The sequence below is a fragment of the Lagopus muta genome, chromosome 13 (genome assembly GCF_023343835.1).
Source record: "Lagopus muta isolate bLagMut1 chromosome 13, bLagMut1 primary, whole genome shotgun sequence".
NCBI lineage: Eukaryota > Metazoa > Chordata > Aves > Galliformes > Phasianidae > Lagopus > Lagopus muta.
In genome coordinates, this window is record NC_064445.1 from 2156678 (window position 1) to 2183683 (window position 27006).

The 27006-nt window shown below is 46.2% G+C and overlaps 2 protein-coding genes across 4 annotated transcripts; both read right to left on the bottom strand.

The window, feature by feature from the left end:
- Nucleotides 1–543: 543 nt before the first annotated feature.
- GCNA (germ cell nuclear acidic peptidase) lies at nucleotides 544–8993 on the bottom strand. 2 transcript variants are annotated; one of them, XM_048959847.1, is made up of 10 exons: nucleotides 8846–8993; nucleotides 8166–8290; nucleotides 7418–7469; nucleotides 6974–7050; nucleotides 5884–6324; nucleotides 5585–5747; nucleotides 5206–5350; nucleotides 3322–3460; nucleotides 2363–2567; nucleotides 544–1676 (listed from the first exon to the last, which is right to left on the bottom strand). In XM_048959847.1, the coding sequence occupies exons 1-10, from the start codon at nucleotides 8971–8973 to the stop codon at nucleotides 1430–1432; spliced, it is 1722 nt and encodes a 573-aa protein (XP_048815804.1). In that variant the 5' UTR covers nucleotides 8974–8993; the 3' UTR covers nucleotides 544–1429. The 2 variants fall into 2 exon arrangements, with proteins under 2 accessions (XP_048815804.1, XP_048815805.1); XM_048959848.1 differs by having other exon boundaries at nucleotides 545–1676; nucleotides 8166–8212.
- A 487-nt stretch (nucleotides 8994–9480) lies between these two features.
- Nucleotides 9481–26971, bottom strand: OGT (O-linked N-acetylglucosamine (GlcNAc) transferase). Of its 2 annotated transcripts, none has more exons than XM_048960074.1 (22): nucleotides 26786–26971; nucleotides 24438–24588; nucleotides 23268–23511; nucleotides 22927–22995; nucleotides 19880–19996; nucleotides 19249–19328; nucleotides 18411–18606; nucleotides 18011–18151; nucleotides 17690–17790; nucleotides 17447–17600; nucleotides 17248–17349; nucleotides 16808–16987; nucleotides 16398–16556; nucleotides 15902–15991; nucleotides 14907–15032; nucleotides 14393–14563; nucleotides 14155–14271; nucleotides 13906–14073; nucleotides 11737–11889; nucleotides 11342–11594; nucleotides 11041–11164; nucleotides 9481–10499 (listed from the first exon to the last, which is right to left on the bottom strand). In XM_048960074.1, exons 1-22 carry the CDS (start codon nucleotides 26820–26822, stop codon nucleotides 10325–10327), a joined length of 3108 nt encoding a protein of 1035 aa, XP_048816031.1. In that variant the 5' UTR covers nucleotides 26823–26971; the 3' UTR covers nucleotides 9481–10324. The 2 variants fall into 2 exon arrangements, with proteins under 2 accessions (XP_048816031.1, XP_048816030.1); XM_048960073.1 differs by having other exon boundaries at nucleotides 24438–24618.
- Nucleotides 26972–27006: the final 35 nt, after the last annotated feature.

The window sequence follows — 27006 nt, forward strand, 5'->3', positions numbered from 1 at the left end:
AGAGAGAAGGTGATGAAGGTGCTGGGAAGATAACTGCTAGATGTACACTGCTAGATGTACAAGGCTGTTGTTTTTTAAATGTCCTTGGTGCTGGAGTTCAGAGCACCCCCAACTTGTACATCACATTTCTATTTCAATGCAAAATTTCTGCCCAAAATAGCTTAGAGTTCTTGGTAAGAGCATGTGTCCCATTGTGTGGCTTCCCCCTTCCAGCCACAGCCCTGAGCACCACTGCTGCATGGCAGAGGGCAACGGCTCAGGTGTATTCAGGGCTTTTGGGAAGGACTGTCCTGGCCTCCAAGGAAGGAAGTGCAACCTGGCAGATGCATTTCAGGCCCTGAATCCCATACACACACAGTAAGGGTGAGGCACTGCTAGAAACAAGCATGAATGAAGTTGCTTTCTGTCCTCCTGCAGCCCTCCAGGCACACAAGATGAGGGTGTTCACAGAGCACAGGAGGCAGTCAGAGCCCAGCTCAGCTAGCAGGGTGACCTAGGAAAAAACCTCACATAGCAAAGCTACACAGCCTGGGTTAAACTGGAACAGAAGAGCCTGCTTCACTTTGACACGTCGTTATGAAAAGCCATTTATTGATTATTCCAAAGTAACACCTGAGGGATTTGTTCACAGCACACACAAACACCGTGACTAATTTAATCATGCTCTGCATGAAAAGTTACATCATCAGACTGGATCTTCACATTCTATGGTAAAAAAACAATAGTGACAGAGACAAAACTGAAGTCCAAATTTAACCAGAGCATTTTGATCTCGCTAGGAAGCAGACAACTTTGCAAAACCTCCTGCTACCGGAGTCAAGGCACTGCTTAGCTATTGCTTTTAACAAGAACAGCCAAGGATCACTCAGATGAACTCTCCTTGGGAGGACAACTGAACTCATGTTGAAGTTTTCTTCAGGTCTGCCTCTTACCCTGCCCAGAAGTCACCCAGACACAATCAGATGGCTGCTCAGGTACCTGGGTTTGCTTCTGGCAGACCCAGGCAGGCCAGCACACAGAAGGTTGTACAGCATCTGTACCACTGAGCAGGTGAAAAAATAAACCCATGGCTCACAAGGAAGACTGCTGTGAAGCACTGAGCATAAACACTGATCAGAAAACCACAAACATTAACAGCTGTGTCCAAGGAAGGGTCCACCTTCTAAGAGGGGGAGCCTGACTGATCTGTGCATCGTCACCACGGACTTGCCATCATCATCATCGTTACTCTTTACTCACTTTTGCCCAGTTTAGAAAAGGCCTTGGGGTCTTTATTGGAGGTTTTGAAATCCAAAGCATACAAGTGGTCTGGAAGCCTCTACAACACACACTCACAGGTTCCACAATAGGCTCATCTATTTCCAGGCTCATCTATTTCCTGCCACACAGAAAAACTGAGCGGCATCAAAGCAGCAAATGTAGCACACCACTACAAGGAATCTTCAAGCCTCGTTTTCAAAGCAAAATCAGCACTGAGTTTCCTCATCACTTCGGCGTGGCTCAAACCCTGCTGCTCTCTTTTAGTCAGACCATAGTTTTCTTTGACATACTTTGCAAAGGGTGTGAGGTTGGTCCTGGCAGGGGTGCCATCCTTGGGCTGGCTCAGCACCAGCCGCCCCCCGCAGAACGCGCACATGAAGCGCTCCGTGTCCAAGGACTTGGAGTGGCGGCCAATCCTGAAACGGAGGAAGAAGTGCTTGGATTTCACGTGCAGGAAGCACTATGAAAGCTACAGGCAGTGCTATAAAAGCTACAGGCAGTTTTCTAGAGTCTGACACCAGGAGGTTGGTCTCTGTGTTTTCATAGAATCAGACTTAATTAAACACAGAGTGGTTTGATTTCAGAAGAGCTTGGAATCATAGAATGGCCTGGGTTGCAAAGGAGCACAATGCTCCTCCAGTTCCAACCCCCTGCTGTGTGCAGGTCACCAACCAGCAGCCCAGGCTGCCCAGAGCCACCTCCAGCCTGGCCTTGAATGCCTGCAGGGATGGGGCATCCACAGCCTCCTTGGGCAACCTGTGCCAGTGCCTCACCACCCTGTAAGTGAAAAATGGAATGCCTTGTTTCTACCTATTGCTGCAGCAACATAGGGTTTGGTGGCAGGCATTTCACAGGCATGAGCCACACGCAGGCAGTGCAGGCCCATAAGTGTTATTATTCCTGTCTCAGTACATGCCCAGAGTTGGAGATAGCATCCTCTAACAAAAAGCCTGTAACAGAATCGGTGTTGATCATCAGGGACAACTGGTCAAATAAATTCACAAGGTTACCCAATGTCAACAGAACCAACTTGTAGGCCCAGAAAACAAATTAGAGGTAGAAGTTAATGCACAGTCACATGCAAGATCAAAACGTTACTCACGTGGCTTTGCACACAACGCATGCATACGTGAATTTGTACTTGATCTCATAACTGTGACATCGTGTTACCACAGGCAGTTCTGGGTGAACCACAGCTGATTTATTGGCATAGAACCTCCAGAACCGGCCGTGCCCATCGCGGACGCCGTTGATGAGCCAGGTGGCTGCATGGCAGATCTCATGAATCAGCGTGTCTCGAAGGCGATCTGGGATGAAGAGAAGACACGGATGTCAGCCAGGAATGGGGAATCTTGAACCTCCATCCCCACCTCGCTGCTTCACGCTTCTGACACTGCCTCTCTTATGCAGGGCCTCTCCCTTCAGAGGTGAAGGAAAAGAAGTAGATTCAGTAGGGAACTACAGGCACAGAGCCCCCAAACTGCAGCTTTCCATGTTCTGTTTGCTGACAGATGTTATTTGGTAGCTGCCAGAATGAGAATATGTTCAAGACCTGCCTGGATGCCGACGTGTGCTACCTGGTGTAGGGAACCTGCTTTGGCAGGGGGGTTGGACTCGATGATCTCTGGAGGTCCCTTCCAACCCCTACAATTCTGTGATTCTGTGTAATAAATCCACAACAGAGCCTTCTCTAAAAATAACAGGTAAAATGCGTTGAGCTGAAAGGCAGCTAGCAAAGCTCAGTCTTAGATGACAGCACAGGAGAGGTGCCTAGCATTGATGGGTGACATCAGTTTCTTAGAGTGACATTACAGAACATCTACTGGATGCCTTTAAGTCAATAAGATAAACAAACCACTGAGGTTGGCACAAACATCTCTGCTCTCACATTTCTGAAATCGGCCCAGGCTTTTAGAAGGGTGGTGAGGACAAGCAATACCATTAGTGGAGATGTTTAAGGCAATGCATTTCATAGCAGGGCTCAGTCTCCTCCAATTCACATTTTCATCTCTGCAGCATGCTTTCCTAAAGATGAATCAGCACCGATTTTCTTTTACCTACCTGCAGAATCGCAGACTTTCTCTGACAGCTCGATCCGAGCGTAACGCTGTGCTTCGGGGCCCTTTGTCTGCCCAGTCACACAGTATCCTGCTGTTTTTCTCATTTTTTTGTTCCAGTTTATTACCATTTTCTCTGGTAACTGAAAGACAAAGCAGTACATGTATAATTCACCCTCTCCTACCTCTTTGATCTTTCTCAGGCCTTCAGCTTCCCCTCATATGTACTACATGATCAGCACAGTACGTCTCTACTCGTGCCTTTCACAATGCCATGGCTGACATCCACTCTCCATGGCTTTCTTCCTCTCTCACCTGCATGTCTACAACCAGCAGGGGACTTTCGCAATGTGGGATGAGACAAGAGTCCCTTGGGTCCCCCCTTCAGCCTCTAAGTGTGGCCAACATGCTGCTTAAAGGGAACACAGGGACAGGTGAGGAATGCCTCAGGCCCTCCCCTGCCAGCCTCTGCCCAGCTGCTGCCCCTTGCAATGCAGTGCCTCACTGATCCTGAGGTGGCTCTTTTGCATTAAACAGCCTCCCAGATTTTTCTTGTGCATTGCCTTTTTTCAATATGTATGAATTTGTAGCATCCATAATAGTGTGATCAGAAGTTCTGGAGCTTAATTTACATGTCAAGTACCATCTGCCTTTGATTGTTCTGAACTTGCAAGGTGCTATTTTTGCTTGGTGTACCTTCACACTGCAGGATGAATAATCACCTTCTGCTTATCCTCTGTGCTGCTCCTGGTTTTAGAAGCCTTCATCATAACTATCTTGGTTACCTCTTTTTCTTCTGCTGACAGTTTTCTCACATCTGAATTAAGTGAGTTTAAGTAAGTGGTTCCTGTCAGCACAGGGACGGGGCTGAAGCACTGGAAGTCTTTCAGCAACGGTGAGCCCGCTCAGCTCAGCTTTATGTGAACTGATAAGCAGCTTTTCAGTCTGTTCTGGGATAGCAGACAGGAATGTGCCATAGAAATGCATGCAGCATGACCAAGCACAAGGCAACAGCCCCTGACACCAAAGGGAAGTGCTTCTATCCTTCAGCTCTCTGGTGGCTGCTCCCCAGCACGTGCCCATGGTCAGCTGCAAGCAAGGAACAGCATTTCTTCCTTTTGTGGCTGGGAACTGTTACAGCCATGTTAGGGAAGGTGAAGAGGCTGCAGCAGCTCTGAAGCAGCTCGAGCCACACAAAGTGCTGCCTGCTGCAGACTTGTCTCCCAGCTCCAGCTCACACTCTACTTTTTTGAGCAGATTGAAGCAGCTCAGCTGAGCACCATGCAAGTACATGGTGGGAAGCTGGGAATGTAACAGCAAGAGAGATGACAGCTAGCAGACCTGCTTGTGCTACCACTAGCTATTAGCATGTGGCAATGCTGCAGTCTGCCAGCACGTGCTCCTTCACCACGGGCTGACTGAGCAATGATGGGAGGTGGCTCTGAGCTTCTTTCAGCAGCATAAGGACACAGCTGCCTGCTCCTGGCAGGTGGAGATCACGACCATGCAGGTGCTACAAAATACGCAAACATCAGTCACCTCTTCAAAGATGAAACTCATCCAAGGCAGCCTCATGTTGCAGTTTGTCTCATCAAGGAAGGATCCTGCTGGACACCACCCAATCTGCTCACTTAAGGATGGGGCACTGTTACAGCTGGGAAAGCGAGCCAAGCTGAAAACTGCTGCATCACAGTGCTGAAAAATCCCTTTCAAAGAAATTGCTTGAACTAACAGAATCAGAAGCCATTACTGTAACACAGAACTTCTATTAACTGAAGAAGGCACAGAGCAATCGCATCAAAAAGCGAGGAGCAACACTGACTAGGTTTTCCTAGCTATAAAAATGTAAGTTGCTTTGCGTTTCTTTTTGTTTGATTTTAAAGCCAACCTTCTGCTCAAAGATGGTGCTGTTATAGAGACGGTAAAGCTTCTGCGTCAGCTCCTCTTTACTCTTCTTGAAATACTTCACATACTGGGAATCTGGACTTGAGAGATCTTGTAAGAAGCAGCCAGGCACTGAGCACACGTTAAGCCTACAAGAAAAGATGCCATCGTTCACTGAAGGTCGGAGATACCTCATTATTCCTGGTCATACCTGAGGCTAATGGCCTTGGCTTCCACTTAATTACCAATTAACAAATGTTGATCAGGTAGCAGAAGTTTGTAATTAGTAGAAAAACCAGAATGCCACGCTAAGCAAAGCACTCAGCACCTTGTCATCCATCTATAATGGTCCTAGATTATAGGAAAGATGGAGAACTACTTACTTTCTCTCTGACTGTGAGCGACCGACAGATTCGCTCCTAGGAATTCTGACAGAAGCCGTTATCTTGGAAGGCGTTTCTTGAAGTGAAACAGATTTTGATGTTGGTATCTTGACTCCCTTCCCACCCAAGGACTGGGCACCTTCACAGAGCGGCTTGATGTTCTCTAGTTCAGAGGGAAAAGTCACAACATTTCTCATGGCCACAGAGTCAGGAGTGCAGCCATCAGGTGACAAACACTGATGAAAGAAATCATTGCTTCAAAAAGACAGCTTGCAAGTCAGCCAGGAACCATTTCTTACCTCTTGTGCTCGGCTGGTAGACAGCTTTACTTGTGCTTAAGATGGATTTCCGGGGCGTATTCCGTTTCCTTATCCTCTCTATTAACGATTCAAACTCACCATCTGAGCTATCTGATTGTAACTCTGCACTCTGTCGGGGTGGCGTGGCTGATGTTTTATTTCCTGTGCTCCCCTCACAGCTTCTTTCTGCCCTCCCAGCAAGGAAGCCCACACTCCCTCTGGCTGCCGATTCTTCCCCACTTTGTGGAGGTGGCACTTTTAGGCACTTCCAACTGTCTTTCAGGTCCTTCACTCCTCCATGTCGGTGTTCCTGCCAGGGGCTGTCCACAAACACAGAATCATCAGTGTCACTCAGAACCTCTGGATACTGCAGCTCTTTGCAGCAAGCATTTTCCTTCTCTGAAGTCGTCAGCTTCTTTGGGGTCCGAAGATCTTTTGGTGCTGTAATTCAAAAGAAACTGCTCAAGGTTTTGGCACGTCAGGTATCTGACTCTGCCTTAGCACTAAAAGAATTCTTGAAAGATAGGAAAACAGAGGACAGAGTCTGCAGTGCCTTTATTACATGCTGCACGTCACTGAAAGATGTAAATTCATGGAAACTGAACTGTGACTTTTTATTTTTCCAATACATCTGCCATCAGGCCTGGCAATCCTGCCAGATGCAAATAGCAAGCCTTACATCATCTTTATTCCTGCTAATAAAATGCATGTAAGAATATAGCTGGATCTTGAATATTAAAGCCTTATGAAATTAAGAACAAGAAACAGGTAATTCAAGTGATTTAAGAAATGCTCAGCCTTTAGCTGATCAGAACACAGCCTACAGCATAGAGCACATGCTTGCCAATGAGGCTTCTGGCACCTCAGCTTTGACTAATCAAGAGCAATAGCTCAGATCAGCTCTAACACAGATGACTATTTATGATTCCAGGTCATTTTGTTTCCTCCCCCTTCTCCCTGGCCCTGGCTGTTCCTTCAGAAATCATTCCGTTGCTTCTCACAGCCTGCAGCAGTCACGACCTCAGCAATGAATGCTACCTTTTGACCCAGCAGAAGTCCTACTCTGTATTGCTGATGCACAATTACTTGCCCTTCTTTGCTGTGCTCTTTTTCATTTTAAAGTCCGAGAAGAAGTCATCCATCGAGTCATTGATGAAGTCCTTCAAACTGTAAAACAAGCAATAATAAAACAATGGTAGGCATAAGCAGCAAAATAGGGGAGTAACTTTGCCTTATTAGAAAGGCAGCCACCAGAAAGGCCACCTAACAGCAAAACAGCACCAGCTGCTCACAAGAGTTACCAACTAATCCCATTAGTAGGAACAGGAGAACATGGACAATTCCAAACATCCCATCTTACAGGACCTGAACACACAGATGGAACAGGTACCAGTTCCTCTGTCTGCTCTCACTCCCATGGATTTATCAGCCTTCGAATTACTAAAACTTTTAATTGACTTTCTATGCTCAGAATAGTAGACATAATGAGAAAACCAAGAAGTGAAAACGGAAAGCATTTCATTGCAGCACCCACCTTGAATCCTCCTTTTTGGAGACTGATTTGGGAGTTTTCATTTTTGCTAAAACTGAAACGATAAGCAATTAATGAAGAACAACATCCCAGTGATAATTCTGCTATGTGTTTTTACAAGGGAAAGCTTACAGCTGGTAAAAATTCAGCCTGTGGTCTCAAAAAAAAAACAAAAAACAAAACACACCCACCCCAAACCAACCACCTCTCAAACCCTTGAAGATGATGACAGAATTTCTTTCATTATTCACTCTCACGCTATAAAGCTAGGAAGGCACCATTGTGGAACCCAGCATATATAGGTCAAAATACATCCCTAGCCAAAAACATCCCTTTGAGTGGTTAAGATTCACACAAGTTCTGTGACTTGAGGGAATCCTGAGCAGTTTAGGAACATGCTTGGAACAGACAATGTTCAGAGAAAATGGTTACACACTACAGACTGGGAAAGAGGCAGGGGACAGACAGAACAGGGGCAAAAAGCTCCATGCCAGGAGCTGTTAACAGCCAACAGCTGAGAAGAACAAAAAGAGCCTCACACACAATGCAAGGCAAAAAGCATCCAGAACTGAGACAGGAGATTCAAAAGCTGTCACTGTGGTGCACTGACACAGCACAGCACTGTAGCAAAGAAGCTTCTTCTCTCGGAAGAAAAATCTCCTTAAAAAACTACTTTGTTGCACCCAGATAGAAATGGATCCTTCCTTTTTGCACTCATACAGCGAACAAATCAACGTGTGCTGTTACTTACACATTTCAAATTCATCATCGCTGCTGGACGAGAAGTGCAGAGCATGGCTGAAAAACATGAGAAGCAAAGGAACATCAGGAACACACAGATCTGCAGCTCTGCTGGGCTGAGATCCCGAACACATCCTGAAAACACAGCAAAGATATGCTGAAAAGACACCAAACGTCTGAAATAGGCTGAGAAGCTGAACTTGGATATTAAAGTCTGTAACAACGTGTTAAATACTCGTGTAGTGATCGATGGCTGCCAGTATCTGAGGGCTGGAAGCGTTTGGAAGCATCAGCTCTGCGAGGTGTGGGGCTGAGTTCAGGCTGGTGACGGGCATCAGAAGGAACACAGCTGGGTTCCTGTCTCACGTGGGGGATTTAATGTAGACCTGTGCTTCCAGGCTCTCAGAACGCTGCTTTGCCGGCCGATTTATGCTATTTTCGGACAGAAAGCAGAAATTATCCACCCGGAAAACCCACTGCGCGGTTGCCGAGCAACGTGAAGATGGCTTCTTTTAATTACACGGGTTACTCACACCTACAAGACAAATACGCAACGCGCAGAGCAGCGCTCTGAAGACGGGTGGCCTGAGGCCTGAGCCAGAACTGCACGTGAACATAACGGAGAGAAACCATTCAGGCGATCGGTTAACCAGCTCCAACACCGGCCCACACGGACAGGAGCCGCCTCACCTGGCGCTGCTCCCCGCCGCTCCCCGCCGGCCCGGCCCCAGCGGGGTGCTGAAGGCCGCCATTCCGCTTCGAAGCGCCCGCGCCTCCAATGCCCACTTCCGCTTCCGGGGCACCGCGGCGGGGCGCATGCGCAGTGCAGCGCTCAGGAAGGCCGGAGGCGCTGCGGTGATGGGGGGCGGAGGGGCGTTCCCTGTGTACGCGCAGCGGGCCGCAGCACAGCGGTAACCACAGGTACCAGCAGCAAGGCTGAGGCCGATTTCAAAGGGCAGCCCTCGGCCAGCACTACGGTTAACGGCTGCGGTGTTTACCCAGCGCAAAAGCAATCACACAGTTGTAATTACTGCACTGTGGGACCAGAGATGAGAAAAAGGAGAGGGAAACATCAGTGCAAGGGTCCCAACGCTCTGTGAGCTCGGCACACAGCCCTGTGCAGCCTCCACAGGTGGGTGGGCGCAGCAGAACGTTTTCATTTCCATCCTGCGGCTGAGAACCACGCTTAGCTGTGATCGCTGCTGGAATAACCAGCGCTACTGAAACCAAAAGTCACAGGAAGGAAGACGGAAGGCAAGGCAGCAGCTGAGAACACAGCGCTGCCAGCTGCACGAGGAGGGAAGCCAAAAACGTGACAGTCAAACTGGCAAACCAAAGCTTTATTTTTTGTTTGAAGTCTTCGCTACAGTACGTAGGACTGCGCCCTCTCTATATAATTAACAATCATTCCTGAAAGATCTGTATTTGGCACCAGTTTGTGTTTTACCTCAAACACTTTGGGGGAGGATTCATTTAAAATCGAATTTGGTTTTCTAACAGAAGAGGAGCTGCCATCATGAAGCCAATTAGCTGAGTTATTGGAGAAGCTTAGAAACAAAACAAAAACGAAGTCCTTATCTAAACCAACACATTACAGAGCTCCAAAACAGAGGTCAAACATTGAAAGGCTGATATAGGCTCAAGTGGTTTATAAAACCTATAAAAAAAGACTACACCAGCAAATATGCCCTTCAGTCCGCACAGTTTAGAAATGAATGCAGGGAGCAACACTCGCTAGCTGGAAATCTCGCCATGGGAGAACCACACGTATACCAACAGGAGTACCCAAATCAAACGTTAAAAGGCTCCAATTCCCAATCCGTAAGAGGAGACAAACGCGTCAGAAGATTGCATCAAATCCAAGGAATCATAATTGGTTGGGCAGGTCCAACTCCCCCCACCAACCGCCACGTCTCTCACACATCTAGGCTCACACGGTTCAACCCCATTCCAATTCCTCATGGAATAAAAGGATCCCAGGCTCTATAGAGTCTTTCCCTATCATGCAAGAAATATGTCTGGCTGTGCTCTAATTACCATCATGTATCACTTCAGCCATAGAGTACCAGGCAGATTAAGTAGAAATGCACAGTTTTTAGCTCATCATCTCTGCACAAGTGTTGGAGAGGCTCAGTTCCTGGACAGGTCTGGGTGGGCAGACAAGTCTCTTCATGCAGATTCGCTGGCTTCCACTGGTTTGATCATGTGGTCCGGCTTGTTGCCAGCAGCATAGTGATCCCACATCTGCAGATAGAGCCGCTCCAGGTCCATCGTGTACTGCTTGGTGTTGAACAAAGGACTGGATATTCTCTGCTTCCACACTTTGCCACGTATTTTTTTCAGGCTGCAAAAAAGTTGAAGCCAATCAGGAACGCTTCCCAACTTCACGTACTGTTTGCTTTTAAAACGTGCTCCAGCAGACCCAGAATTGCCAGAACAAAAACAGCAACTCCCACACCAAGCTCACGTGGCTGCTTCACCCCCTCATCCTTTCTGATACAGACCAGCATTATCTCTTCACACCAGCTGTGACATTAAGTTGTCACACGAACTGTACTGCACTAACTTACTGCACTGTTTTAACTTACAGTAAACGACAAACTGTCTCATCTTCAACCTAAAAGAAGTGAAATACGGTGCACTTTTTATCAGACAACAGTCTGCACTTGAGCAATTTCTTCAGCACTGCAGCATTGTTACTGGAGCACTGTTACATTTACTGTAAAAACAGAAGCAGAGTTAACTGCCAGACTCTAAGACACCTCAGGATGAGAACTGTCTTACTTTCAACATTAAACTACGTGCAAGGTTACTGATAAAACCCAGCACTGTGTCCCAAAACAGGGCTTTCTATTCCTGGTGCTACACGGTACAAGGTTACTTACTATTCCAGATCAGTCCCCAGTTTCACAGCAATGTCCTCATACTCCTGCCTACTTTTTGCAATAAGCTCAAGACAACCAAGGCAAGTAAGCTGGGAGGCAGCGACTCGTGATGCGAGTGTTTCACCTACAGAAACAAGCAAAGTCAGGTAACTGGAGTCATCAAGTAACACGCTACAGAGTGCAAAGCTGCCTTCCTGCTGCTTCTACAAGAGCAATTGAGGAAGTCTGCCAAGGCTGCTCGTTATGGTTACAATAAGGACATCAAATTCACCCGCTCCATCCAGGTTTCCCACCACATTACCTGGCATAGTGACCATAGGAGTCCCAGCCCAGAGCACATCCATGCCCGTTGTGTGCCCGTTGCAGAGCGGAGTGTCCAGGCAGACATCAGCCAGCTGCCCTCTCCTCACGTGTTCTTCCTTAGGGGCAACGGGAGAAAAGATGATTCTGTTCTGGGAAAGACCCAAGTTTTGGGCATACTGCTGAATGTTGGGTTCTCCTACAGCCGGGAAGCGCAGCAGCCACAGCACGCTGTTTGGAACTCTTTTTAGGATCTGTGGCAAAAATCAAGAAGGAAATACAGACAGTTATTATGCAGTCAGAAACCTTTCCTTTTCTGCATATACACTTCAGAATAAATGAATACTATTGCATCCCGGGGGTTTGATCTCAGTTCCCAGATCCACAGATACTCACATTAGCCCACATCTGCAGCGTGGAAGGGTCAATCTTGTACAGCTGATTGAAGTTGCAGTATACAACAGCATCCTCTGGTAAGCCATACTGGGAACGGGTGGTAACGATGATGGTCCGTGGAACTTCTTCTCCAGTTGCTGCTTTGTTGTTAATCTAAAGAGGAAAAAATACATGTATCAAAACTGTTGGAATGCTGAAATTGAAGGAAACGTGCTTATGCCTAATGGAACGTTCCTGACACACACACTGCAACATGTGCTGGCATCAGAGCTTACTGAAAGCTTATCTTTCACCTCTTATACAAACACTAAATTATCTACTTACCCAGAACAAGAATTGGTGTGTGCACATGCTCGTGGATACCACGATGTCACAACCACCAAGGAACAAAACACGGGGCATTTTCATGCCCTGGCTACGTCTCCCTGCAATTCCAAGTCATCAGAAAGAAGTGGCACATAAGGAGTGCTCCCCTCCTTAAGGTCACCTCACTGCATTGAAACTAAAAATGAGAGCAAGACTTCAAGGAAGAAGAAAACAGTGTTTAGAGAACAAAGGGATTTTTCTGGTTGTTCATTTTGGGGTTGGGGTGGGTTTCTTTTTGTTTTTCAGTATTTCTAGCCTTGAGGATTAGTAAAATGGAAATATAATTTAAAGTCAGGATTACAGGTTTCTGTAGTCTATTTTTCGTTTGTTTTTAAGCAACAGGCAACGGTGAGAAGAAAACATCCTTACAGATATGGCAAAACAGGTACTTACAGCCTCTTTTTGTTTTAAATCTAATGTTTTACGGATGTATATATTTAAAGTTTAGCTCACTGCCACTGCTGCCAGCCAAAATAAATGTACTGTTGACAAACTTGACACTCATGGGCATGACTCACTGTCACTGACTCTGTTAGAACATGGAGCCAGTATGTTGAAACTGTAAAGACATGGAGATAAACAAGATAATTTAGTTCAGAAGAAATAGGTAAGAGTGCTACTGAGCCAAAACACTGTGAAAACCTCAACCACAATGCACATTCCTAGTCACCAATGCCCCACATTAGAACACATACAAAGAAGGGTTACCTTACTGTGATCAAATAGAGAAATTGCATTTTAAAAGGGCACAGATACAGCTTAGATTGGTTCTCTTGGTGGTGGAGTGATTAAGACAAGAGACTCTGCTATTTCAGGGCACAGCATTTCCAGGAAAGAAAAAGCAAGCCAATAAACTCACTGATCAAACTAAGACAAAGCCTGTTAGAGCTTACAGGAAAGTCTAAGTTGTGCACAAAAGAATTCATAAAAAGAAACGGAAGCATGGATAAAGAGGTAACAGTAAAAGGTCTCCAATGAAGAACAACAGTTTCCTAAAAACTCACAGGGAATTTCCACAAAATTCATATCACAAATTGAGACTTCATATTAAGGGCCAGTGTTATTTTTCAGTTCTCCTCAATAACAGATGGACTTTCCCCCCAGGTCCACTTTGACTTGGCTCTGATGAGCCAGGATGGACTGAAAATGCACTTTTACCATGCAGACACACAAGGACTCACAGCTCAGCTGTATGCACATACAGGGCAATGTTCTAGGGCTGTATGCACATACAGGGCAATGTTCTAGGGCTGTATGCACATACAGGGCAATGTTCTAGGGCTGTATGCACATACAGAACAGTGCTCTAGGAAGCCTACAGCTCACTCCTCCCTGTACCTGAAGACTAAACTGGAGAACATTCAGGAGTCAAAAGAAGCCATGTCAAAATCAAAATAAGGCATTTTTTTTTAAGAAGGAAGAACTGCTCTACAAGGTAAAAAAAAATATATTCAACAAAAACAGCAGTTGTCACTATTACCTAAATCCCATGAACAGAAAGCACTGAGAAGTGATGGAACAGAGAACAGTTCAGAAAGATACAACTGACAGTCTTTTCTATGCAGCAAAATTCAATTACTTTGGACTTTAGATACCATTTGATACAACCCCTCTACCTTTGGGGATAAATCATCTTCCACAACATCTGTGGCTTACAGCACATCTGGAGTTTCCCTCAGTATGAGAACTAAACAAATCAACATGACAGAAGAGAGGCATTTGCTTGGAGGTTCTTGTTTCTTGTTATGTTAAAACACACAGACACACAGCAAAGCCCAACAGAAGTGTCCTGAAGTGCCTCACCTGAGTAGTTGCTAGTCCATTACTAATGTTGAAGCCATTGATGGTTATCTGAATCTGTCCACGATTAATCATCTCAATCACAGCTTCTGCAATTGTGTTCATAGGAATGACTGGCATACTGAGGGCAGCGTTGCTGTCTGCACTGTCTCCACTATCAGGACACTTCATCTGTGTGAGAAATCCCACAGAGTCAGAGAAAGCAACAGCTCAAGTGCTAAGGACACAACACACAAAAGGGGCAGCGCTCACCTTAACAATCTTGACGTCAGGGAGGCTGTCCAAGAAAGCCTTCAAGTCGATGCCATTCAGAACAATTCTGTTATCATAAATATGCCCATTGGATTTGAAATCAATGACTGCTTTTTTCTGGGGAAAAAAAAAGAGAAGCACACCACAGCTGTTTACAAGACCCCTCACCAAGTACACCCTAAGATGTGAACACAGAAAAGCTAACACCACTTACTTCTCCTGCCCTCTGTCTACATACCTTCAGATGGGGGAACATGTTGGCATGGTCTCCAATAAAGAAGGTGTTTGGCATGTAAGCTAATTTCTCTGAATACTGCTCAGCCACCTCAACTGGAGATGTTTCTTTATCTGTGATGATGTAATCCATGAACAGTGCCCCACTGGTTCCAGGATAGCCTAACCACATTGCCTACGAGACAAAGAGGGAAGATTCCAGTCCCAGGCAGACTGACAAATGATGCCAATTAGAAATCAATGCACATAAGCTCAATTTTCCACCTTCAGATTCAAGATCTTTGTTGCGCTTCATCAACTTCAAAGCAATCATTAACTCCAAACTTTCACTGAGACAGTGAACAGCCAGAAAATATTCTAAAATTGATCCTCCAAGCAAAAGATTTCTAACCCAACTGTGCACAGCTTTAAGCAGAGTATTGAGCACCGGGGATTTCAGCTTCCCTTAGCTGAGACAAGAGACTCCTTGACCTCAGAAGGGGATTATCTGGAGAGAAAGAGCCCTTCAACTCGGGTACCTGAATAGGTGCTGGTCTCAGAGCAAACAGCTCATTCCGGGCTCCCTTGGTGTAGCCATTCATGTTAATCAGAATGTTTATCCCATCCTGATGGATGCGGTCTGCAGCTTTCCCATTACATGGTATCTGAAGAAGAATCAAATCGATTTATGCTTTCAATAACAACTGCAGTTAGTCACCAGCTTTCCAACAGATAGATAAAGCAACCTGTTTTTCCTTTAAAAGAGAGAGAGCAGTTAAATGCATCAACAAATATGGGAACTGCTGCCCTGTAACTGTTGCAGAGGTAGAAAGAACAACACTCCACGAGCCTAACTGCAGGATCTTACTTGAGAAGAATGTTGTTCTCAAGTCTCAGCTTTGCCAAACTGATCTTAAAGAAGTTCTGCTTATGAGAGCAGATCCTCAAACACAGAAGTTTTAGCTATCATCTAATTCTGGGACTGTCTGGGCACCAATCCAGTTCTATCATCCATATCTACTATTCCACATACACACATCCCATGTGGATTCAGATTCTTGTCAGTTATCTGAGATGGAGTAACAACTCCTGTGTACACAGAAAATCCTTACCACACTGTTCAAACAAACTTTAAAAAGAAAACCAAAAACACATCAAATAACTGGAAACAAGCTTTTGATAGAGGGTGGGAAACCCCTCCACCAAATCAAATCCCTTTTCTGCTTCCTTGGGATAAAATGACCTCAAGCAAGCTTAGACATTTGCAGCTGTGGGATCCTGGCTTTTCCATGGCACTTAGAGACACCAATTATCTTCAGACCAAATGAAACAGCTATTAAATATTTTTTAATGCAACTTTTTAACAATCACCAAGGTCACACAACAACCACGGTACCCCACATTTATTAGACATAGCATCAATATATCCATTCTAAAACCAGCATCAGCCTCATTCCACAAATGACTGCAGCAAAAATCTTCACCTGCTCATCTGCCTTACATTTTGATTTGCTGCATCTATCAAAAAGCTCACCTGAGATAAGTCAACAAAGTGATTTGCTTCTGCCATCACTTTCACACGGAAGTTTGTACCATCATCAGGACTCAGGGCATAGCAGAATACCTACAGTAGGAGGCACCAGAAATTGAGCATCTGCAACAATTTCTAACTGCTATCAAACTCTTGTTACAAAGTCATAATGCAACGACATGTTTTTGCTATAAACATTTGGTATTTTAATCCTAAATTCCTAAAGTAAGATTGCATTTAGTTTCAGCCCAGCTCTACTGCGTTTGTTTGTGTGGCAGTTACCACTGAGAACAACAGGCAGTGGGCACTGAGCACATCAGCATCAGGCCCCAGGCCTACCTAGTTCAGGCGTAACACCCCGCATTTTGCACAGACTAAAACACAGCTTTCGAGGTCAAGTGAACCTAACAAATTAACTTTCATTAAGTGTTTAATTTTCTAAGAACACCTTCTATTTTAAAGATACTATTTTAAAGCTTCAGCACACTGATATTTTTACCTCGAATTTGTCTGGGTTATGCATGCCGGGGATGGACTGCATGAGGTGTGATGTTGGATGGTTTCCAAAATCAGAGCTCACGTAACCGATGCGAAGTCGACCTTCACTGGCCTTCAAATCCTTTGGATGCTCGTATGGCGGCTTGTGAAGAACATTAATCTGCCAAGACAGCACACAAGTGTTCATAAACCAGGAACCAAACCCAAACTCTAAGCACAGACAAAACAGAATCAAGTTCTTAGAATCAGCCTCATCCAATACTTGAGTAGGCAGGCTGTGGGCATCAGTTTCAGAGCTGCATCTCCTTGGGTCAGTGGCTAGGAAGCCTTACAAAGGCCAATGCTAGGCACTGGATTTTTTGTGAGAACAGGCAGATGTACTTCACAACAGACCTTCACAAAGCCTCCTACCTTGTCCAAACACAGATTTCCATGTCTCTCAGCAATAGCCTTCCTAAAGCTGTGAGAAAGGGGATACAGCATGCTGTGATGAGGGTGGACAGAAGGCAGTCTGTTCTTCTCCAGCTGATCAGCCACAATGCTAACCAGCTTCTTCATCCTTTCGTCATAGTCTGTCCAGTCACAGACAATCTAGAAAAAAGGTAAGAACAAAATATAAGACACAGATCAAATGAAGCTTGTTGTCCTAAGATTTATCAAGAAGCTGAGACCAAAGCCCTTCCAAAAATGAAAGCCAAACTTTCAGTAATCACTGCTGATGACCATACAATCTTCTCATTTAAGACTTATTTACTCTTTTGCTTTGCTTACAGTGTTTGGTTAAGGTGATCAAGCTTCACATGTAGGTAGAGAGGAATCTTAAGGCTACAACCAACACCTTCCCCTCTCACCTGCAGACAGTGAGCCAAGTTGCAGTAGGCATCAGGGAAATCAGGCTTCAGTTTCAGAGCGGTGCGGTAGGAAGCAATGGCTTCTGGTATATTCCCTGAATCCTGGGAAGACAAAGGAATGAGTCAGTAGATAAAAACACATTCAGGCTAAAGTACCCACAGCACTCCAACACTTTCCAAGCATTCACCACTGCTCTACCTTGTGAATAGATGCCAGGTTGCTATGGGCATCAGCAAAAGCTGGGTTAATCTGAATGGCACGGGTGTAGCACTGTAGAGCTCCCTGAACGTCCTGCATTTCCTTCAAAGTATTTCCCATGTTCGAGTAAGCATCTGCAAACGTGGGGCTGATTCTGAGAAGGAAGATAACATGTTGTGAACAATCAAAGCTTCTCCTTCCTGCCAGGAGAGGCTGGGGCTATCACAAACAGCATCCATTTACCTAATTGCCTCTTTGTAATGCATCAGAGCTTCCTGTAACTTTCCTTGCTGCTGGAGAACGCTTGCTAAATTTGAATGTGCAGCAGCAAACTCTGGAAACACCTGGGGAAGAAAGAACAATTGCCACCTGTCTACCAAATCCCCAGAACACACCACAACAGAACTAATTTTGTGCATTTCTTCCTCTTATTTTTTTATGACTCAGGTCTGAGCAGACTTCCTTCTGCTCCTGGTAAGGGATGGAAGCAAACAACCCCATGTCATACAATACTGCCAGCTTTATTTCTCTACCTTTTCCCCCCCACACCACAACCAGCCTCACCTCCAGAGCCTTCCGATAAAGGCGGACAGCTTCCTCAATGTTCCCCTGCTCCCGTTTGATGTTCGCCAGATTGTTGAGAGAATCTGCATGAGTGGGACAAAGTCGAAGAGCTGTATTGTAGCATTCTTCTGCTTCAGCCACCTGCAACAATAACAGAAAGGAAGGGACAGTAAGGGTAATGTTTACACTGTAACATTCCTTCTAACAGCACTGTTTGAGGTGTTACACAAATCACTCTGACGGGTTTGAAGTGATTATTTCCCGGATTATTCTCCAGGAACACAACAAACAGCACACGGCACCTTCATAAAAATCCATTACAATTGCTGTCCAAAACACCAGCAATACTTATTTTAACATTTTTAAGAAGGTAGAAAAAAAAAAAGAAAGCACTCCTTACACTGCCCTTCTCCTTCAAGGCGTTGGCCAAGTTGCAATAGGCATCAGGGAAGTGAGGCTGTAGTTCAATAGCCCTCCTATAGGTGTCTATTGCTAGGTCTATCAGGCCTTGCTCGTAATACACACAAGCAAGGTTGCCGTGTACAACTGCATGGTTTGGACTCAAACTCAAGGCTCGAAGATAAGCTGCTACAGCTCTGTAACAAAGAAAAAAGAATGTAAACAATCACCCACAGAGTGGCAATTCTATTTACCTCGACTATGAAAGCGTACATAAAACATTCAAGGGATACATATTAACACACACACCTGTTCCCAGATGCTACTGGAAACACAAAAGCACTGCCTGAATTAAAAACCCCATCCAGGAATCAATTATTGCTCATGCCATTTTACAGCTACGCTGAAGAGACGTGCAGGTCCTTCTGTTCAGAACCATTAAGTACAGGCTGTATTCCCAGCACATCTGTGCCAGCCTAAGGCTTGCTTCATTTGCAGAAATGGCCTTCTTTGGCCCACTTTACTTGTGGGTAAAGCAACAATCAATGAGTGTACAGTGCAGACAGTCAAAAGAATTGATTTCTTCTCCGTGAGCCTTTATAAAACTTAGAGCTACAGAGCACAGCCACCATTACTGTCCTCCAATCAGATGCACTGCACACACAACAAAGTGGATTTTCTTTCAGGAACTAAACCTACAGACCAGGATCCATTTCCTATCTACCTCACCTACACTCTCAGTACTAAAATGTTAAAAACAAGAGTCAAGGGCAGGAAGGTCACAACGGAATGCATTTAACAGGGGCTTTGTCTGCGTGGGGTTTTTCAGTTGTGCTTACCTGTCAAATATTCTTGCCTCCTTCAGGACATTTCCTAGATTGATGTATGCATCCAAAAAGTTTGGGTCAAGCGTTACAGCCTGAAATTGTATGTACAGTTTTGAGCATTAGCACAAAAGCTTTATCTGTGATATCTCAAGTTAAGTGTTGTTTTGGTTGTTTTTATTTTCAATGTACACAAATCAATTATATATACAAATTTATTCGTTTTTAAGCCTGGTAAAGCTGGTCCGTATGACTTTATCTACTGGAAAGAAAGGAAAACTTCAGTGATATAAATCAGTCATAAACACCAAGGTTACTTCATATGGAAGGGACCAAATGCACTGCTTTCAAATTACTTCCTCATCAAAGTCATGCCCTAATCGTCTTCAACAAAAACTTCAAATGAATTTTCTCATCTTTGTCACGTGCATGAAACCCTCAGGGCAACTCCAACAGCCCTCTTTAGTGGCACACAGGCAGCCTGAAACATCCTGAAGCAAACAAGTGACTAACACAGGGTGCCAACGGGATTGTAAGTTCTACTGGTCAAAATATTTCTGTCTCCTATCAAAGTACTCTTCTATGAGCAGACAGCTGCCTGCGCATTAAAATCCATCAGCGAGGGCAAACAGGCTTAGGCTGTTACCTTTTCAAAGTGATGAATGGCGAGCCAGATTTCTCCTTGGGCATTGAAAACACAGCCAAGATTACTCCATGCCACTGCAAAGTTTGGTTGAGTCTCAATTGCTTTTAAGTAACAGGCCTTGGAACAGTTAAAGAAGAGAGATACAAGGGAAGGGGAATATTTGTAAAAAGAAAAAAATGAGAGAAAACAATTGTTAGTATGCGTTCTCTAACCAGCCAAAAGTGACCCTGCAGTATAGGCTAGCTTGCGCCAAAACTACTGCGCTGCAAACTGCTGTTGGTCCTGCGCAGGCGCAAACCAAAACCCAGGTGCAAGCCCACCATTCTTCAGTTATGCTGCTGAGTCAATAGGACTGCAGTCACCTGCTCACCACAGGAGTCGTCTTAAGAAATGGGGAGTGTAAAAATGGAAAAGAAAAAAAAAAAGAGCACGCAAAAAAAAAAAGACTCTGGGATGAAATGGAACGTGGAAGCTGTGGAATGTTCTGACATGAATAGAAACTGCTCTCAGGGGTAGAAAAGCTCCTGGAAAACACGCGTTGTTCAGTGTTAGCTGTCCTCGCCAGCTGAGACGACGCGTCCCACCCGCTGCCTCAAAGGCGCTCGGCCACCTGCAGCCTGGAAACCTCAAATGACAGGATTGCATCCAGGTTTAGGTCCCTGTAATGCAAGCGCGAGAAATCGCTGCGCATCCTACCCAGCACGGCGCCACGCTATCGCTGCCAACTGCTGTGCTCTATGAGTGCCCCTAGGGAGCGTGAACGGCCAGCCAGAATCATTAATCTATCAGACAGGCCCGTACAAAAACGTGCGCGTTCAATTTGCTGTCTGCAATCTGAAAGCATGGCAATCCAATCGCGTGGGGGAGGCCGCAGCCTGGAGCCGGGCGGTCAGCCACAGATTAATCATCCAGCTGACCGTTCACAGGGCTCATCGCACGCCGGGCGCGTTACCGCTGCGCAGCCTTTGCGCTACTGCAGGATCACAGCGCGTCATCAGAAGAGCAGAACGCTGCAATCCAAACAAAGAAGAAAAAAGGAAAAAAAATGAACAACCGGAAGAGTTAGAAGCTTTTACTATTAACTATCTCCAATTACTTCTTTAAAAATATATATCTTTAATTTACGTTTACTTTATTTCTTTGAAAGAATTTGTGGCTACTAGTATTAAACATTCTTACATTACTTGCTCGTAATTAACTATTTTAAGCTGTTTCTGAAGCCACAAGACAGAAGATTCAGGCATGGAGGCAAATGGTTTTGCTGTGGCAGTTACAAACCCGTTACCATATTTCTCATCATGTGACTTTTCGGTGCGTTCCTTGCTGGAAGAGGAGGAGGAGGTGTGTGTCTGCCCTAGATCCAGGCCTCGAGCTCCCTTCAGCGAGGCACCTTACGCATGGAATAGGAGGTTTCACCCACCTGAAACCTTCTAAATACAATATCAGTGGTGAAAAACCAAAAACAAGAGAGAAAATAAAACAAGATCATTAGTAAAAGTTCAACAAAGCAATTGCAATTTTTTTGGATATGTCTTAACACATGGGAATGAGGACAATCTGTCTGTAACAAGGGAGACATGCAGAAGGGAGAGGGTTAATCAGGGCAATTGCATACAGCAGGGACTTTTTTTTTTTTTTTTTGGAAGAAAGGCTCTGAAGTATCTACAAAGAAATTAAATTTTAGTTCAAACTGTAAGGAATTTGCTGGCTTGATCTTTCAAATGGACTGATAACCAAAGAAACACGTTGCAATTGACTCGAGATGGTTTTCCTCGTTTATTAAGTTCTCACAAAACGGAATAACACTTTCAAACTAGGTGTCTCCAGAGCTCTGAAACAAAGAAGTCAGCAACCTAAGGCAGGCGCAGTGTCTTGGCCTATACCAGTCACACTAAAGCTGCAGTGAAGTGCAATTCGTGTTAGCTGTCCGCTTGGTGGGCTGAGAACCAAATGTCTCCGAGACCGTTCAACGGTACCACGCATCATTTTCAACCTGGATCTGACCAAATCAATCACGCTGCCCTGGGATGGTACACACATCCAAGTTGGTACGAGAAATCCAAACAATAATCAACTTTGAACCTAGGCTCCCATCGCCCCCTCAGGATCGCCGCCCTCCCCCATGGTGCTGCAGCCAAACAGACAGCTACGCTGTTCATACACTCCACTTTTGAGCATGCGCGTGGGGCTTGGAGTGACAGACGTGGAGGCCAGAGTGTTTCTCACTTCTCCACACTCCTCACCCCTGCAGCGCGGACGCGTAAGGTGGCTTGTAACAAGACAATTTCTTTGTGCAATCCAAGTTTTAACATGCCAAGAATTTTCGACTCATCTCGGTGTTCAAATTCTCAGTTTAGGAAACGCAAGACTGCTAGAAGCCACCTTTCCACTACAGCAAGTTTTCTTTGATCAGTTCATTTCCAAACAAACCAGCTTTGTCCTTCCGATCTCTTTATTTGAGGGAGGGGAGGAGGGAAGGCGTGAAGAAAAGTTATTGAGGGGTGCGCAGACTGCAGCTATTGATCATTTACTAGCCTTTCTTCCACCATCGAGGGGAGGGAAAAGTTAAAAAGAATAAATATCTTTAAAAGCCAATATTACAAGGTAACATTTGGATAAGTTTCTTCTCCACTTACAAGCCACAAAGGACTTTAGAAGAGCAGCATTTTCAATAGCACCTGCATCGTACAGGGATCTCGAGCTAACCACAGGCTCTCTGCTTGGCAGCAGCAGGCAAGCCTCAGATTTGAAGGGCTGTTACTTATTTCCAGAAAAGAGCATGGTGGAGCCCCTGCCCAATACTTCAGAATGGTATCAGGTAGTCTAGTTCAGCAGGAAGGCTCGGTAACGTTCCATTTCTTGACTTAAACCAACTTTTAAACATGGACATGCCATATCTTGCCCTGCAACTACTCTGGGGCGTTTCAGTGCCTTCAGTTTGCAGCAGTTTCTCAGACTGTCTGTAGATCAACGCAGATTTGAAGACTTGGTGCAAAGTTCAAGTTTTCAAAACACTGGCGTTTACATGTATTCTACTCAACACCTACCTTGGCTTCTTCCAAGCGACCCAGGGCTTTGAGCAGGTTCCCCAGGTCACTACGAACACAGTACAAGTCCTGAAAATGCAAAGCCACGCAGTCAGCTTCACGCCTTCACAGCTGCCCCCAAGGTCATCACAGAGGCCTCGCAATGGAAGTCCCCAGTCCTCCATAAATTCATCCCAAATTCTTCGTAAACATACAGGTGTGATTTTTGGTCGTTGCTTTGTATTTATTAAATAATGAGTTTATTAAATTAAATAATGTGGTTGCTTCCTGTGCTCTTTAACAGCTTTTCTCCCCGCGTATCCCCCACCAATCCACCCCTTCTGCCACAAGGCACTACTCACAGGGTTGTACTGAAGGGCAGACACGTACGCCTGCACTGCTCCTTCCATATCTCCTGCAGCTACCAGCGCAGCAGCCAGATTAATGTATCCATCAATGAAATCTGGTTTGAGGCGCAGCGCGTGCCTGTAGTGCTCGATGGCTTCCTGCAGCTGCCCACGTTCCTTGTACACGTTGCCCAGATTTGAGTAGGCTTCGGCCAGCAGTGGGTTCTGTTTAATAGCCAAAGTGCTGAAGTGAGCAGACCTGGAGAAAATCAGACAAGTTAACAGAGACAACTGATTCTGTTTGCCTGTCTACTGTTTGATGAAGCAAACACCCAGCAAACACATCTGGACTTACTGAGCTACCTCATGTGTAGCCTCTCCTTGTTTAACCACCTCCCCTATTCCCACTGCAGGTTCTACTGAGAAAACAATCCAGCTGCAATCAGCAGGATTCAATTCTTCTCCTCAAACCTGAGCTCTACATGCATGGACAAAACACCACAAGTACTCTGTTAAGCCTCTTCAAACACGTGCATGCTTTTTTCTGTGCCATGTTTCACTTACAGTTTTTAAGAAACAGGATATAGCAGACAGATTGAGGTTTAAAATTCTGTCCTGCTCTCCTCTGTTTCATTTCTCCCCATCAGAATCATTACTACAGCTTCACTCGGAAGCCTACACAGAATAAATCCCAGTTACAAGTTATTACTTCCTTCACCAGCACAGAGATTTAAAGTTCCAGAGGCTTGACAGACACAAGCTAGGTCAAGGAGAGGCAGGCAGAAGAAACAGACAGCTCTTAATTAAGCAATGCCATCTCACAGCAATCAATCAGTCAGCCTCAGAACTTTTTAATATTAATCCCACACCGCAGGTGGAACACATGAAAACTTCTGTTCACGTGTGCAAATAACTCAGGGGCATGCAAGCGTACAATGGGAAAACAGCATGAGAATAACAGCATTATCTGATGCTTGCTGCAAAGCTAGCAACTCCCACTTGTATTCCTCTCATCCTAAAAGAATTCAAGAAACAAGAGCATTATTTTGGGCCAGTCATCACTGCCACCACGAAGTCAGCACGTGCATTCAGTGCTAAAGCCAAGGTTAGATAAGCACTTTTCCTGACTGTGCTCGGTACCATGAGGAGCACAAAACAAGCTCGAACACAGCATCTCAATCCTACCTGTCCAATCTGCGACACTGGAAGTGAATAGACGATAGCAATAAAAGCACACCAGTATTATCAGGCTCTTGTCTCCAAAGCTGCATGCAGTGTCTCTCTGCTGCTTCAAAGTCTCCTGCCTGATACTCACGATGAGCCAACTCCGCTAACCCTTGGAAGGAAAGCATACGTTTCGTTGGTTCTGGAGAATCACCAAAACATTTAGGGGGGGGGGAAAACAAAAAGTTAGAGAATGGAAACGAAACCAAAGAAACCAAACAGAAACAAAATGAATGCAAAAAAAGAAAAAAAACAAAAAACCAAACCGTTTCAAACTAAAGGATGAAAACATTTGAAATCACACAAAACAATACAGCAGGTGGAGGTTTGTGCATCTTCAGGCCCCAGCTGCTGCTGCGGGATTTCATCAGTTAACATTTGGAAACAAAAGCCATTGCAGTTACACAACTTCAAATGTTTTCCAAGTTAATAGAAAATAGTTAAGATAATCCTACTGTAAAGCGTTACTTGGGCTCACAGCAGCAGCAGAGCCAGACGGAACAATGAGTTTCCTTACCCCTCCCCCCAGGCCGGGAATGTAACACTTCCTAGCGCTGAAAAGCTCTAAAAACCTCACTGGGAAACGCAGGACCACAGACACAGACTTCAAAGGACTCGAAGCAAAGGAAGTTCTGCTGTGTCGGTAGATTCGTATCTTGTGAAAGCCCTTAAAGAAAAAGGCTTAATGCACAGCATTCCTTTAAACCTCCACTCTGCCTGTGTTATCTGCCACGCATAACAATTCCTCCATTGGAAAAGCGGTTGAATGCTATCTGACCAGAGAGCACCGAGCTCCCGGGGCTGGGCTGACACGGGAGGCTCACAAACTACTTCCATCAACATCCAACGCCAGGCTGAGACAAAACAACCCATGTGAGAAGCTCAGTCGTTGGTCTTACAGTTTTGCATTAGAACAGACAGAGCAGCTTAGGAAAAATTCACAACAGCTCATGCTAGAAAGAAGCCCTTCAGGCTGTGTCTTTACATCACTCGGTCGTGCTGTTAAAAGCTCTGAGTACTGCAAGCACCTCTTATTTTTCCTTCTGAAACCCAGGACAGGAAGGGCAGCATTCCCAGCGCTCTGCGAGCACCGAACCCCATCCGTTCAGCACTTCCTATCTGGTCCTATGGAGTTCTACATTTCTAATATAACGAACCACAGAACGGTTCGGGTTGGAAGGGACCTTTAAGATCACATAGCTCCATCCTCAGTGCTATAGCAGGGACACCTCCCTCTAGCCCAGGTTGTTCACAGCTCCATCCATCCAACCTGGCCTTCAGTGCTGCCATGCAGGGGGCACCCACAGCCTCGCTAGGCAACCTATGCCAGTGTCTCCCCATCCTCACGGTAAGAATTCCTTCCTGCTATCTATCTCCTCTTCCAACTGAAGCCTCCATGGGGCTGGCAGCAGGGCAGGCCGGGGAACAGTGCTGAGCAGGAGGCTGAAGGTGGTGACCTTGGGGCTCCCACGGCACTGCATTCCGGCCCTGCATCACAGAATGGCCTGGGCTGGAAGGGACCTCAAGGATCAGAAGCTCCAGCCCCCTGCCACATGCAGGGCCACCAACCTCCACATTTCACACCAGCCCAGGCTGCCCAGGGCCCCATCCAACCTGCCCCTCCACGGACAGGGCATCCACAGCCTCTCTGGGCAGCTGTTCCAGCATCTCACCACTCTCATAGCAAAGAACTTCCCCCTGACATTCAACCTCAATCTTTCTCAACTTCAAACCATTTCCCCTTGTCCTGCTGTCATCTCCCCTTTCCAAGAGTTGATTCCCCTCCTGTCTGCAGGCTCCCTTTAGGCACTGCAGGCTGCACTGAGGTCACCCCGCAGCTTTCTTTTCTCCATGCTGAACAAGCCCAGCTCCCTCAGCCCGTCTTCGCAGTGGAGGTGCTGCAGCCCCCCGATCATCTCTGTGGCTCCTCTGGACCCCCTCCAACAGCTCCCTGTCGTTCCTGTACTGGGGGTTCCAGACCTGGACGCAGTGCCGCAGATGGGGCCTCACACGAGCAGAGCAGAGGAGAAATGCTCTCCCTACTCAGGGCATCCCGGCCGCCCTATCGCCCTCCCACCTTCCCTTCACGCTCCATTCCGCCCCCTCCCTTCCCCCCCAGCACCGCCGTTTATTTCGGGCCCGCTCTCCGCCCTGCCTCCCACCGCCGCCGGATCGATCGATCTATCGATGGATCAATAAACACAACGCCCCGCACACACGGCCCGGCCCGGCCCCACGCGGCCGCTTCTGGAAAGTTCGGCCGGGAGCGGCGCCCGCGGAGCGCTGCGCCTGAGGGGAGACGGCGGTACCTGTGCTGTCGGCCACGTTCCCCACGGAGGTCGCCATCGGGGCGCTGGGCCGAGGCGGCGGAGAAGGACTGAGCTGCCCGCGTTCCCGTCGCGCAGAGGCGGCGGCGGCTCCCGAAATGGCGCTGGCGGAGGCGGCGGAGATCCGAATGGCTGCGGCCGGACCTAGCTCCCCGCGACAAATAGTCCGGGCGGAGCCAGCCGGCGGGGCGCCGCGCGGCGGA

Excerpts from the sequence above, each read along its gene's own strand:
- OGT (XM_048960073.1), bottom strand. The coding sequence starts at position 26,822 with ATGGCGACCTCCGTGGGGAACGTGGCCGACAGCACAG. Across the intron at positions 22,996-23,267 it reads CTGCCCTTCAGTACAACCCT|GACTTGTACTGTGTTCGTAG; the intron begins GTGAGTAGTGCC and ends TTGCATTTTCAG. Across the intron at positions 15,033-15,901 it reads ACTTTGTTGACTTATCTCAG|ATACCATGTAATGGGAAAGC; the intron begins GTGAGCTTTTTG and ends ATTCTTCTTCAG.
- GCNA (XM_048959847.1), bottom strand. The coding sequence starts at position 8,973 with ATGCGCCCCGCCGCGGTGCCCCGGAAGCGGAAGTGGGCATTGGAGGCG. Across the intron at positions 8,291-8,845 it reads GCGGCGGGGAGCAGCGCCAG|GATGTGTTCGGGATCTCAGC; the intron begins GTGAGGCGGCTC and ends CTGTGTTTTCAG. Across the intron at positions 5,748-5,883 it reads CTACCAGCCGAGCACAAGAG|AGAACATCAAGCCGCTCTGT; the intron begins GTAAGAAATGGT and ends CCTCTGAACTAG.